Source organism: Gymnoscopelus microlampas, assembly GCF_963454915.1.
Source record: "Gymnoscopelus microlampas genome assembly, chromosome: 21".
NCBI classification, from domain to species: domain Eukaryota; kingdom Metazoa; phylum Chordata; class Actinopteri; order Myctophiformes; family Myctophidae; genus Gymnoscopelus; species Gymnoscopelus microlampas.
The window spans coordinates 22,119,515-22,133,414 of NC_139958.1; the positions used below are offsets into that span (position 1 = coordinate 22,119,515).

Genomic DNA, 13,900 nt, shown 5'->3' on the forward strand with positions numbered 1-13,900 from the left:
TTTTATTCTCTTTTCTTCCATAGTGACTGTGACCTGCCTTTTTAAAGGCCAAATTCAACAACATCACAACATCACTTCCACGTCATAAAGGGCAAGTTGTGACTTGCACAACCTATCTACATCCAACAATCTCAACCAACAAACACCAACATATGTTGTCTATAGCAACGGTAAACAATTAAACAATCGAAATTGCAGAACGGCTGAAAGCAACGCAATTTAGCTAAATTGAACACTACGAATCCATATTTTTTAACAAGACAAGGTCTAATCATTAGACCTTGTCTTGTTAAAAAATATGGATCACACACACACACACACACACACACACACACACACACACACACACACACACACACACACACACACACACACACACACACACACACTTATATTAGACTCTAATATAAGCTTGGCTTCCATGTGGATCTCCCATGTGGATCTCAGAGCTCAGATCTTCATGTGGTCAATCTGTGATGTATGACTCCATATTTGGGCAAGGTTTCAGGTCGATTCGACAGCCATTGACTTATTTTCTAAAAGAAAAGTATATATATATAAAAAACATGAACAACAAATGTAGGGATGTACTTCCTTGGCCTACTGGCAGTGGTCACAAGAAATGCGTTGCTGATCGATCCAGCGGTTTGTGAGATTAGCCCCAGACTCACACAGACTCACAGACAGACTCACTGACAGACCCTTTACTAGATTGCTCGCCTCCTACAGGGCCCCGCCGTAAAACTGTAATTTTAATGTTAATGTCAATAGCTTTAACAGTGATCGATTTGGTTTGGTTTTCATTTTTAGTGTTTTAGAAGAATTTTAATATATATTTTTTACGTACACAGTTGAGTACTGTAGATGTCTTCTTAGCTTTTACAGTATCTGTGCTTTTATGATTTGGTGTTAAATATGTCTACAGAATAAGCAGCCTATCACACACACACACACACACACACACACACACACACACACACACCACACACGACACACGACACACACACACACACACACACACACACACACACACACACACACACACACACACACACACACACACACACACACTTTCCCTCTTTCTTCTTCTGACATGAGGTTCCACCCCTCATCTTTCCCTTCGTTCCTCTCTCACTCACCCTTCCAACTGGGCTAAAAAGCTCTTTTGTTCCATTTCTAATGACCTTCTCATGCAAAAGAGCTCTTGACTTGAGAGGCTGCCTCTCTGATTGGTGCAAAATTGGAATAACTACCTCTTTGTGTCACCTGTCAATCCCCATTACCAGGACAGAGTTCACTTCCTGTAGCCCCGTGGTTCGCTGAGGTGTGACTCTGGAGACAAAACACCCACTGTGTCCATAAATTCCATGCTTTCTTTCACGTTCTTCTTGGCAGATGGTAATGGTAATCTAGACATTGTCAAGTCTTTGTTTCAGTCAAATTACAGGGGAGCTTCCAACACACGTATTCACTGACACACAGCAGAATCTTGAGTGTTCATTTTGTTACATTTACATAAATGAACTGCAAAATCCCCAGAACCACTATTAAGGACTGTAGTAATCACTAAGTCTATCTGTGTCTGTCTATCCGTCCGTCCGTCCATGCCTCTGTCTGTCCATCTCTGTCCATTCATCCACAAATAGTATTCTTCTCCATCTTGTGATAACCTAAGGGTGGGTTATTTTCTGACCTGTCAGAGTTCTACAGTAGTTGTAACAAAGTGATATACTACATACATTTTTAAACAATAAAAACATAACTGAAACTTGCAAATCTACTCTGGAAACTAACTGAATCTAAACAGAATTGAACGGAAAATTTAAAAAATTACTCATGCATGTATGCACACACACGCGCGTGCACGCAATTGGCCTTTTCCATTAAATTAATTGATAGAGATATGTTTTAGTGTGTGTTAGATGTAATCAATTTAGCCTCTCGCCCTGTGGATCTGTGGCTTCATAGGTAATCCTTATTGATTTATGCCGGTAGAATTTGATAATTACCAAGGGCATCATTGCAGTCATTATGCTGATTGCATTTGTGGGATGAATTTAATGTGCATTAGATTGATGCATGGATGGGAGCCCTTCACCTCTATTGGTATGCATACAGAATGATACCAGGAAATAGCTGGGTGACTTGGCATCACTTGTATAACCTCTGGATGAAAACATAGGCTATATTTGTAGCTAGAGACTACAGGTCAGTGAACTATGCTTGAATATGGCTACATATTTCATGATTGTTTCATTTGTGTTTCATACTGTAGCTTTTTGAACAGATTCCAAACATATGAAGTAATCATGATGAATAATAAACAAATTATTGGTACTGCATAAAATTCCCATACATGTCAAATATATTGTATTTGGACCAGCTATGCAATGTGTTCCTATGATTAACCAAGTCACTATCAACAATGCTACTCTTCGTAAATAGTCTTATGGCTTTGTTTGGCGTATTTATGTGTAAATGACAACTTACACGTAAGTTGTCATTTAACACAGCGCAATAACAATGTTAAAGAAAGCCAATGTGTTATTATTTAAATAAAAAGAAAATGTAAATACAAATTATGTTGTTGTGAAGGCCACCCATTTCAGAGACGTACTAATAGACCTATCCAGGATCTGTTTTTAATACCGCTTAGATATTTAGTTTCCTGTGGTCTATAATCCAGTTGTCACTGACTCATTATTCATAAGCTTTCTTCATTAATCATGCAGTCAGTCACTAATAAAATCTAATCTTCATGACTGTGAAAACACGCTTTTTCTTTTGAGCAGATGAGGGGAATTGTTTGCTGTGTAGCAGTATCATGTTGAGAAATGAGGATGATATCTAAAAGGAATCTGTGAGTGATAGAGACTGAATCATTTTGTGTGTGTGTGTGTGCGTGTGCGTGTGTGCGTGTGTGCGTGTGTGCGTGTGTGTGTGTGTGTTCTCATCTCCTATGCATTAAAGACTCGCATCAAGCAGGGCTTTATTGCATTGTGTATGCACGATGGCAAGGCTTAATTTCAGGAAGAGAACTACTAAGGAGGGGGGATCCTATCCTCCCTGGATATGTGCGATTGATTTAGCTGATAAATGTTTATGGAGGAAAACACTCATAAGCTCCAAGCTGGTATAGAGAGCATATATCAAGTACAGTCTATCCATTAAGGCTTACTGATATTTTGTTTGTTTTTAGCATCCCTTAAGATGAATTTATCGCAAGAACTGGGTGTCATATATTGAGTTGTTGGGGAATGTTTAAGCATGAGATAATCCTACGTTGAAAATATTTACTTCCCAGCCTCTCAACAGCAGAGCAAGGATCTCAACTAAGGCAAAGCATCACACCTTTGATATCTGTTTACATCTATATAAAGACATTTATTTTTACACAGATTAAATCAATACAGGATTTTGCTATGTATACACCACAGATACTGATGCTGAGGCCTGCAACTCAAGACGTGTCGCAAATCACAATCTAACAGAAGATCCAACCTGACGCTAGTTTTATAACAATGGCCAACACAGGGCTCATCTCTGTACCTGTATGTTGTTTGCAATTTGACAACTGTTGTGGGTTCTGCCACGAGAATATTTTGTCTTGGCAGGGCTGTTGCTTCACTTCTTTAAGGTGTAGATGGTCTCTCATGACAGAGATCCTTTACAATGACCAGCAAAACACCCTGCTTATCTTCCCCCAGCTCACTGACTCTTATCTCACATCAGGCCCTGCTCCTCAAGAGATAGCACAATGCACAGGAAGTTCAACTGTTTAGCTCTAGCTCTGTGCCGCTCTGTGTTGTTTCTTCAGTGCTGAGGGTGTTTCTCAAGGGAAAAGCAGAGATGAAAACACTTTGAGGCAAAGTATCTGAAGGGTTTTAGAAGAGTTTGAAGCATGTGTAACTCTATTTGAGCCACCCAACCTTTAATTCCCAGAGGTGAAAAAAGGTTCTTGGTGATTTACAGCTAAATAAAGGCTCTTAACAGCCCCCTGTTCTGTGTTATTGCCAGGAGTTTAATATCAGAATCATTTAGAGAAATACTAGTCATAAGAAAATGTCAGAGAGCTTTGCAAACTCGAGAATTTCCTTTCTCCACTTTCTGACAATGCTGCTGTTAAAGTGTTACTTTGTTCTAGGAGGGAAATAAAAAGAACATGAAAGCTATTGACTTTTTATAGCGGGACCTTGGAGACAAACAGTTGTGTTGTAGTCCTGGCGCTGATTGCTATTGGGGAGGTTAGGTGAGGAAAAATAAATAACAGTTTTAACCACTTTTAATCTGGCACGCCTATTTAGGGCATGTCATTTTAGGTTAAACATTTTTTTTAAACGTTCAAAGATTTTCAAAAATCTTCCACATTTATCACATTTATCAAAAAAAGAAATCTAACAAATTTGCAAAAATAGCGGATCTACAATCTCACAATGCCCCACAATGCGACGTTTCACTAGTAAGAGACCACACCTCTGCTTAAGTTTAACGATTTATTGAAACGAAATGAGATGGACGTGGGACTGGATGAGGAACCCAAGGTGGGGTGACGCAGAGTGCAAGTTGGGGAGTGTCTCGGGAGCTGACGGCCATCGTTGCTCTACTCGGGGAGCGGTCGGTCGTCTAGGCTCCGTCACTGTCCCCCCTGGTTTCCTGGAGAAGTAGAGACAGAAGGGAGAAGAGCGAGAATCGAGGGGAAAGGAGGAGGTTGGGGTGGAGGAGGACGAACTTGAAAGCGATGAAAGGCAGAGAGAGCCGAGCTACAAGCGCAGTACTCACGACCCATGTTTGGTCTGTTGTGGAGCAGAACAAACAGGAGTTTGGAGATCGCAGCTGTATTTATACTGTGGTGATTGCAACGAGGATTGGCTGAGGTGGGTGGAGGCAGGTGTAGTGGATAGGGGTGATTATGAAAGGGGAGTGGCTAATGAGTGAAGGTAGTGTGGTAGACAGGGAAGCGATAGAGGACGGGGAGTGGCTGTGATAAGCAGAGGGTGGTCTCCACTCCTGAACCTACGTTGTATACAACTACATGTTGTGAGCTTGTAGTCTATTTTCACTATTCGTTGTATGACAAAGTATATAGGGCTTAAGAGACTGCTGTGATTTACCTATATTCAGGGAAATTGGGATAACATGGCTGTTTCTTTGTTTGATTAATTGACATTCGTACTGACAAAAAGGCATACAGTACATGGCTGTCGCTGTCAAAGTATGATGTCTGCTGTCTGTCTTTGGAGGTCGTGTTCACTTCTTTCACTGACTCGCTGATCTGAAGGATGTTGTCTTTTCTCTCTCTCCATCCAGGTCGAGTGGCTGAAGAATGAAGAGATCATTGATCCAGCAGATGATAGAAACTTCTACATCACCATCGACCACAACCTTATCATCAAACAGGCTCGTCTCTCTGACACCGCCAACTACACCTGTGTAGCCAAGAATATTGTTGCCAAGAGACGCAGCACCACAGCCACAGTTATCGTTTACGGTAAAACACTCTTATGTGTTCAGAAAACACCTAGTCCTTCGAGACACATGTATTGTCTCTCACAATATTCAAACGCTTAACAGTCTGTACTTCAGAAGCTCTGAAAACTAGTAGAAAATAAAGTTGATGACCCACCTCCCCCCTAACTTCCATTTTGCCTGTGCAGTTACGTAAATATAAGTCCTACTGGAAAACCCAAATCGAAGTCTATCTAGCTAGCTGCTTAGCAGAAATAGAAATTCAAAAATATATTTTAAAGATTTTAAAATATATTTTCGTGAACACCATGTCCTGATGGGGCGAATACCTTCGCGGTCTGCAGAGCAGATGACAGCTTCCTGTTTTCAACTTTTACAGGGCAGACTTTCTATAGCATTCGAAGAGTGTGGAAAGTCTGGCTTGAGAGACTAGAAAACACCCCACTCGCTGTCAGTGAAATCCAATGTTCAAATCCCTCACACTCCAGGGCTCCGTTTACTGTGTCCCCCAGTAACGTATGGATCTTGTACATTTCTTTTTATTTGCTTTGGTAAGAAGCCTGGTCACAGGAGGGAACAGTCAAGTCAATTCTAGTTGAGAGGATAGATGTTAGAATCCATTGAGGTATCAGCTCAACTCAAACCAAATCAAACTGCATAGAAAATCCCCACATCTCTCCCACTGTGTGTAACATGTTCCCATTTTGTTCCTGCCTGAAGGTGTGCAAACTATGGAAGATTCGAAGAGCAAGTAAGGTGCTGATGTGGCTCAGCTTCTGGCAGTACTTAAAGAGACCCCTGCTGTGATTTCACGCAGACTCACCAACCTTCTCCCTAATATCAGCTCTCATTGTTATTGCACAGCACTGGTGTGAAGTTAAACTTCAACACTTACTAGAGGCTAGTGGAGACAGGAAAGAGGAAACAAGAGGAGGCTTTTTCCCCTTCTTTTTTATTTTATTACATTTTTGACCTGTGACAAAGTTTTCACACTACATTATGTTGCATTGGATTTGTAATTTAAAGTTAGTCCTATACTCAAATACACACACACACACACACACACACACACACACACACACACACACACACACACACACACACACACACACACACACACACACACACACACACACACACACACACATTTTGGTAATTTCATAGCTACTATTAGAACCACAGTGCATTGGATAAAAGTACTGAACATCCTTAGCACACACGCACACATGCAGCCAACTTAGGTGGAGGCTTGCATGAATCGATACTGTCGCCGAGGTCTCAAATCCATCTTCTCCTAGACGTCCTGTCTCTTTCGTAGCAGCTTCCCTAAATCGCTCTCCCTCCCTCCGGTTCCACAATTATGGATTAGAAGGATTAGGAAGAGGGCATGGTATTGTTAGTGTCCCTTTTGTTTATTTAGTATCTATTTTAGTTGGCGTAGATTGAAATGTGAGAACAGCATGTGTGGTTGGATGGGGGAATAGTATGGGGTGGGGCGGTGGGGGGGGGGGTAGTACCACAGATTGTATCAGACAGAGAAGGACTCTAGGGGCTTTAGGGACTGAGGTCTCTGTCCCTGCTAGGCTTTTCCTCTCACTAATGCAGTCTAGGAGGACTGAGTATCGGAAAACAGCTTTGATGTCAGCTCATCCTTGAGAGAATGAACCACGAGCCACTTTCTCTGCCTAGGCTGTGTCACTCCTCCCTCCCCTAATCTGTGATATTTTGGTAGACTGAAAAATGGTGATGCGCACGCACGCACGCACGCACGCACACACGCGCACACACACACACACACACACACACACACACACACACACACACACACACACACACACACACACACACACACACACACACACACACACACACATGCCTGAGATGCCCGAAGGATAAAGCTGTGACACATAGTGAGGAAGAGAGAGGCTGCCTTCAGCACACTGCTTCCCAACCAAACTCACAACAAGAAGAATGCAAACAGAAGGGGCGTGCAGACTGGGGTAGACAGAGCAAAAAGAGAGGGAGAGAGAGAGCTATGATCTCTGGAGGATAGAAAGTAGACAGTCTGTTTTTTGTTTTTTTCTTTGGCGGTCTTTCCTTGGAGTCCCGTGCTTTGGACTTCCTCCGTAAGCATGTCAGATTTGAAATTCGGAGCCTCCAAGGGCCTCCAGTTCTACCATCTCGAAATGCCACAGACTTGTTCTCAGCCACAAACCCTGGTGTCCCTCTGCCTTGGGCTTAGACGCTGACAGAGATGGAAGAGGGGAGGAAGAAAGGGAAGAAAGGCATTGTGATGGACTCACTGAATGGAAAATTCAGCAGTGTGACCAATATCTATTGTCACTGGCATCGCTAACCAATGGCTAGAACTTCCAGGGGTCAAACACACAAACTGTACTGTACATGCATACAACTTGAAACACTCATACGTTTCCAGTTAGCACTACTGTACATACAGACTACTGTGAATGATTATTTCGTGAACTGTATTAAGAGCATGAACTCTGGGCTAGAATAATCTGGGCCTCATTCTAATTCTTACTGTATCTGTTCCAGTGAACGGCGGCTGGTCGACATGGACAGAGTGGTCTGTGTGCAACAGCCGCTGCGGCCGCGGTTATCAAAAACGCACACGCAGCTGCACCAACCCAGCACCCCTCAACGGAGGGGCCATCTGCGACGGCCAAGGCATCCAGAAGCTGGCGTGCAACCCTCTCTGTCCAGGTACCGCATAACTTCGCAACACACACGCTTATTAGTGGGTTAGCAAGGGTTTAGGGCGCAGGAAACAAAATACACCAAAAATGATCATGGATACGACTCTGTGTCTGCAAATTCAGCATTTTGTTCCACCCTTATATCCCCACCCTTATCTGTCTCTCTGTTACCCCTCTCTGGTGTTCATACATCCATACACCGGCTCGTGTACACCCGCACCTCCCCCATCTGCCGACTCCCTCACCCCACCCTCACCCCATCCCGTCTGTGTGCGGTAGTTGATGGCCTATGGACAGAGTGGAGTAAGTGGTCTACATGTGGGACAGAGTGCACCCATTGGAGGAGGCGGGAATGCGGCGCCCCAGCGGCCAAAAACGGGGGGAAGGACTGTGAGGGCATGGTTCTCCAGTCCAAGAACTGCACCGATGGGCTCTGCATGCAGAGTGAGTATCCAGCTACGACCCTCCACTACTCTCCCCTGAAATATTTGACCATTTGAAGATTTTGTGTAATGGGGGAAACATACAGTAGGGGACCAAGTATAGACCCCTGGGGGACGCTGGTCAGTGAAGTATATAGGGTTTAAATGGTTAACCTGGCCATGAGTGTCAGTCTTCTCTGTTACCACCATATTGTTTTGGGGTTTTTCCATAATAGGTCTACTCCAGTCTCACTCATTGTGTTTCACCGCATTCATACATAAACAATAAGACATGCACAAACCTCTCTCTCTGTCTTTCTCTCAGTTTTCCATGCTGGGTTTCTGACTTTATTTTCCTCACATGCATAATTAATATCATAATATACGAAAGCTGCTGGACCCAAGAGTGACACAAACGCAGGAGCTGATGTGCATGTGGCAACCATGGTGTAAATATAGTCGTAAGCTTTAAAAAAAGAAAAGGGAAAAGACCTTGGCCACATGGCATAGCGCTATATAAGTAATTATCTTTGTGACAGGCGAGGCATTTCAGGAGCTATATTTAAAATAATGATAAGTGATTATAATGTACTTACATAGGGGCTCATAATTACCAAGAGTGATTGCTACCCTGATTTGAACAGCATAGAATTCCATAGGTCCGATGGCAGGGAAAAATGAGCCCGCAAAGTGGCAGTTGAGCTCGCAGTTATGCTGTATTGTGTTGACAAGCAAGCGAGGATTGGACATCAGCCTTCATTTGCTATTAAAAAGATCTCTAAACTATTAGAAAGTGGCGCAAAGGCTTCAGAATCCACATTTATTTCCTTGTAGTACATTCATTGCAAGTACTCTGCTAACTACCCCCCCCAAAAAAAAGGCCAGTTTGTGGTGTGGCTGGATATTTCCCACAGGCGGACAATTGTTTGCAGTCTCCTGTTCTTCCACAAAAGCGAAAAAACACACAGCTCTAGTTGAGCCAACACTCCCTCTGCCTCCTCCTTATTCACAGAGATTGGAACCATGCTGCAGCTACACTGATGACTGGGCTATGTGTGCATATGTGTGTTTGCCGGTGCGTGGGCAGTGTGCGTGCGCGCGTGTGTGTGTGTGTGTGTGTGTGTGCGCACATGTGCGTGCGTACGTGTGTGTGCTTGCATGTGTGTGTATGTTCTCAACTACAAGGAGAATGTGAACAGAACAGGAGTGCCGACTGGCAGAACAACACCCAGAGAGAGAGAGAGAGAGAGAGAGAGAGAGAGAGAGACACACAGAGAGAGACAGAGAGAGACAGAGAGAGACAGAGAGAGTTTATCTATTTGTGCTTATTGCAATAGCTGGCTTCTTCTGTTGAAACATTGTTTGACCCCATTCTCTGCCAACAAACAGGAGAAAAGAGGGGAGAGAGAGAAAGTGAGAGAGAGAGAGAGAGAGAGATTCAGAGAGAGAAAGTGAGAGAGAGACAGAGAGAGAAAGTGAGAGAGAGACAGAGAGAGAAAGAAAGTGAGAGAGAGACAGAGAGAGAGCGAGAGAGAGAGTGCGCGCTGGAGGGGGGAGTGTGATGATGAGTTAAAAGCGGTGTCTTATTTAATGAAGTTTCTCTCTAATAAAGCCTTGAAGGGTGTGAAGGCCCACACACTGTCACAGATGCCTCCATCATGTCTGTAACCTGCCACAGATGGTGGCTGTGACACTAATATCACACAGACCCCACTCGCTAGATGACATGAATCTGACGCAGATGGCCCGTTAATGTGTGCAACTGATCTGCACCGAGGGCTTCTAAACATAGCTACCTGCAGTTTGGTATTGATGTGAGATGCCATTGGCTTCTGGTGACATGGAAATGGTTGTTTACAGTACAAGACCTTGGGAAAGTGTAACTGTATGCCTCTGTCCTTAGCGTAAAAGTATTCATTTAGCTGCAGATTGATGTTTTATTTTAGATGTATGTATTTGCTGGTTTTATATGTATTATGGTTTGTAGGGGTTGCAACGGTTAATCAAAGTAATTGATTTAATTATAAAAAGAATCAAAAATAATAATAGTTACAGTCCTAATGATGTAGCAAGATACATAGACAAAGTAGCCTACTGTTTCTAATATATATATATATATATATATAGAAACATCAGGGAGCAAGCTAAGATAGGCTTTTATAAAGATTTAAACATATTCATCTGTTCTATTTCCCTACACACAACACAACAGAACAGTCATTAACCCCTCCCATCAACCCACTGCCCCTCCCCCTCTCCGATTCATCTCTGAAGCATTAGTTCGCGTTTTGATTGATGGCCAGTTTGCAAAGAAAATAAAGCCATAATGATATAGATTTAGGATCATTTCAGGGATTGATTTCTTTGGAAGCTAAAAGGGTGAAGCCACTTATGTCAATGCTAATGACCATTTCCACTAGCATTTAGGAGAACTGCCCATTATCTAAAAGCCCACATTATGGCAAATATGATTGGGAATGGAAGATGTGTGCAATCTGAACTCACCTCAGACCAGCGATCTGCTTCCCACAGTGCAGGGCTGGGATCTGAACAAACACATGCCAGCGGACTCTGTTGCAGGCTGATCTTATTTTCTTTTGTTTGAATTTATTTAAAACATTATGGTTGTAATCCATCGCAGAAATTTGGCAATGAAATCTAATCTGATCAGAGTCAGAGACGGCAACTTCCATCTCTGTGTGCTGTTAAAAATAAATAAATAAATAACTGACCACAGTCAAAAAGGGAACAATTTATGCTGTAATATGCTTTGTAGCTTGTTTATCACATTTAGACTGTCAGAAGAGCATTCCGGAGTTGGGTTTAACAAAGTTAAGCATCTACAGATTGATGTAGAGAGGTTGCACTCTGCCTGTTGAGTTGGAACTGCCCTCTTCCAACACTTGTGATTAGAGTTTCCACGGCTCGCCTGAGGTCGACCTGACTGGATATGTGTTTCTGTGCTCCTCTCTGACCTGATTCTGATGTTGTTTTCCAAGGCTTTGGTAACTCGCCTCTCAAATATGACACTTTCTTGACATATCGATCGGCCAAGGGCAGGGCTTACTGCAGCAAGGGCAAAGACACTCTTTATTTCTATCAAACACACCGGGTTGTGGAAAACCGTGGCTGCGTGTTAGGTTTACTTAACCACACGAACCGTAGCGCAGTGGTTCTCAAAGTGGGGTCCGGGGACCCTCAGGGGTCCTTGAAGGGGTTCCAGGGGGGTCCAGCCAAACTAGTTAATATAGCATCATAATCAGTTTAACCACTTTAACCCTATTTTATACTTCGGATATTCAAAAATACTGACTCTGATCACCCAAAATCACTTGAGAAAAAAAAATAGGTGAACAATAATGTAAAAAATAGGCATATCAAAAATAGGCAAACGGTCAATGAAAATAGGCGAACATTCTGCAAAAACAGCCGATCTACAAGCTCACAGTCATGAGCTTGTAGATTATTCCCACAATTTTACATAAAAGGAAGTATAAAGGGTTTAAGTTGTTAAGGGCTTTTGGCACGTACTGTATAGTTATTCTGTTCAGTGTCGAAGAAGAATTTAACGATATGTAAACAAGCAGCTTTTGGCATAAACTCACCGATTTCAGCAAAACAAATGCTTACTGTACTACCAATTAGAAATGACTCAGCCAGTCAGGTACTGTGTATTCCAGGAAGAAATCAATCTAAACAGACTGCAGCGTCTTTCCACATGGTTGGAGATCTTTACACAAATCAGACATATTCAGGGAAAGACCTGTTTGTTGATAAACAGCTAAACACACAGGCAAGGATTTCCTGTATACGGAACCCCACAACCCCCTTCCTCCCCAGTTCTGTGATGTCATGTTTAAGGAATGGTCTATATAACACTGGATCTCAACATGTTGTTTGGGGACCCCCAGGGTCCTTGAGGGGGTCCCATGGGGGTCCCCAGCTAAATGATTTGATAGTCGGGAACCAAATGGACCCTTACAAGTCTATAGAGTGTACACATGGAACCGAAAGGGTCCATTTGGTTCCATTTGTACACTCTCAGAATTAAATGAACACTGAGGGTTTTACAGTACAGATTGGGGTCACAGAGTTGTATGAAATGGGGGTCCATGGCGTGGGCTAATGCATGTCAAACTGGGTGTCCTTGAAATTAAAAAACCTTGAACGCCACTGGTCTATAACATTGGCTTTCTTTAGGACCTGCTCACTAAAGCATGCTTCTATACTAGCTATAACCTCCACTCAGCGTGAATATAAACTCCACAGGATGGGCCCAAACGGGCCATCAGTTAGCCTGACCCTGACATACACCTCCCCTTGCCTGATTACATGTATACACCAGCCCCATCTATCAAGCCATTGATTTCCCTGTCAGTCCACTTGTCTCCCCCTGGTTCTTTGCCTCTCCATCAGGACTTCATTGTTTGTCTATTTGTGTTGGATGTCCCACCGTGATTGGCGCTACCGCATCTCATGTATTCTCCCTGGACGCCTCATAATCTTTGAGTGTGTGTGTAATGTTTGCTTTTGTCTTGTGTGTGAATCAGAATCAGGAATCAAGAGGGTTTACATGGTTCAGGCAGCAAGATGTTGGTGTGGCATCTCTGCACCGCAGCAATACGATCTGTATTTAGTTGAATCTTGCCTGTACTATATCTTCTGTCCATCTACCAATCTCCACCTCCATCACAATATCCCATAACTAGCCTAATCATTCCTTTACCCCTTGCACCACCACCCTACTGTACATCTCTTGTGGCTCTTGACAGAAGCAAGATGGTCCGTGCTGTTGACTCATACTGTACTTTATCAGCCCTTCCTTCCATTCCCCTGGCCTGCCCGCAGTGGTGGAAAGGTACATTACATTACGCATGTACTGTACTGTCAAATTTTGAGGTACTTTTACTCTGCTTGAGCATTAAAATACTTTGAACTTCTACTCCACTACATCTCAGATGCAAATATTGTACTTTTGACTCTACTCTAATTATTAATTATGCAAAACATGCATTTACCAATTAAGCCCTAATTTATGTCATGTAACCTTATAATTTTGGTACTTTTTTATTTTTACTCAAGTAAAATATACAGAATATTTCCACATTGTGGTATCGGTACTTTTACGTAAGTAAAAAAATGGGAGTTCTTCTTCCACCGTTGCCTGTCAAGCAGCATCAGTCCTACAGTAGTGCTGCTGGACCACTAAGCCTGGCTGATGGATCACAGACCCTCCCTCCTCCTCGTAGACCCTCCATGTCTCTAGCAGCTCTCATTCATCTCCATACAACCGCA

At 42.9% G+C, this 13,900-nt stretch overlaps 1 protein-coding gene across 2 annotated transcripts in view; it reads left to right on the forward strand.

Annotated features, from left to right (window-relative positions):
* unc5cb (unc-5 netrin receptor Cb) overlaps window positions 1–13,900 on the forward strand; it is a 234,724-nt gene that overhangs the window by 126,373 nt on the left and 94,451 nt on the right. For both annotated transcript variants that reach the window (XM_084045990.1, XM_084045991.1), the window contains exons 5-7: window positions 5,308–5,488; window positions 8,023–8,190; window positions 8,463–8,627. In XM_084045990.1, coding sequence (XP_083902116.1) covers window positions 5,308–5,488; window positions 8,023–8,190; window positions 8,463–8,627 — 514 coding nt within the window. The remainder of the gene's footprint in view (window positions 1–5,307; window positions 5,489–8,022; window positions 8,191–8,462; window positions 8,628–13,900) is intronic.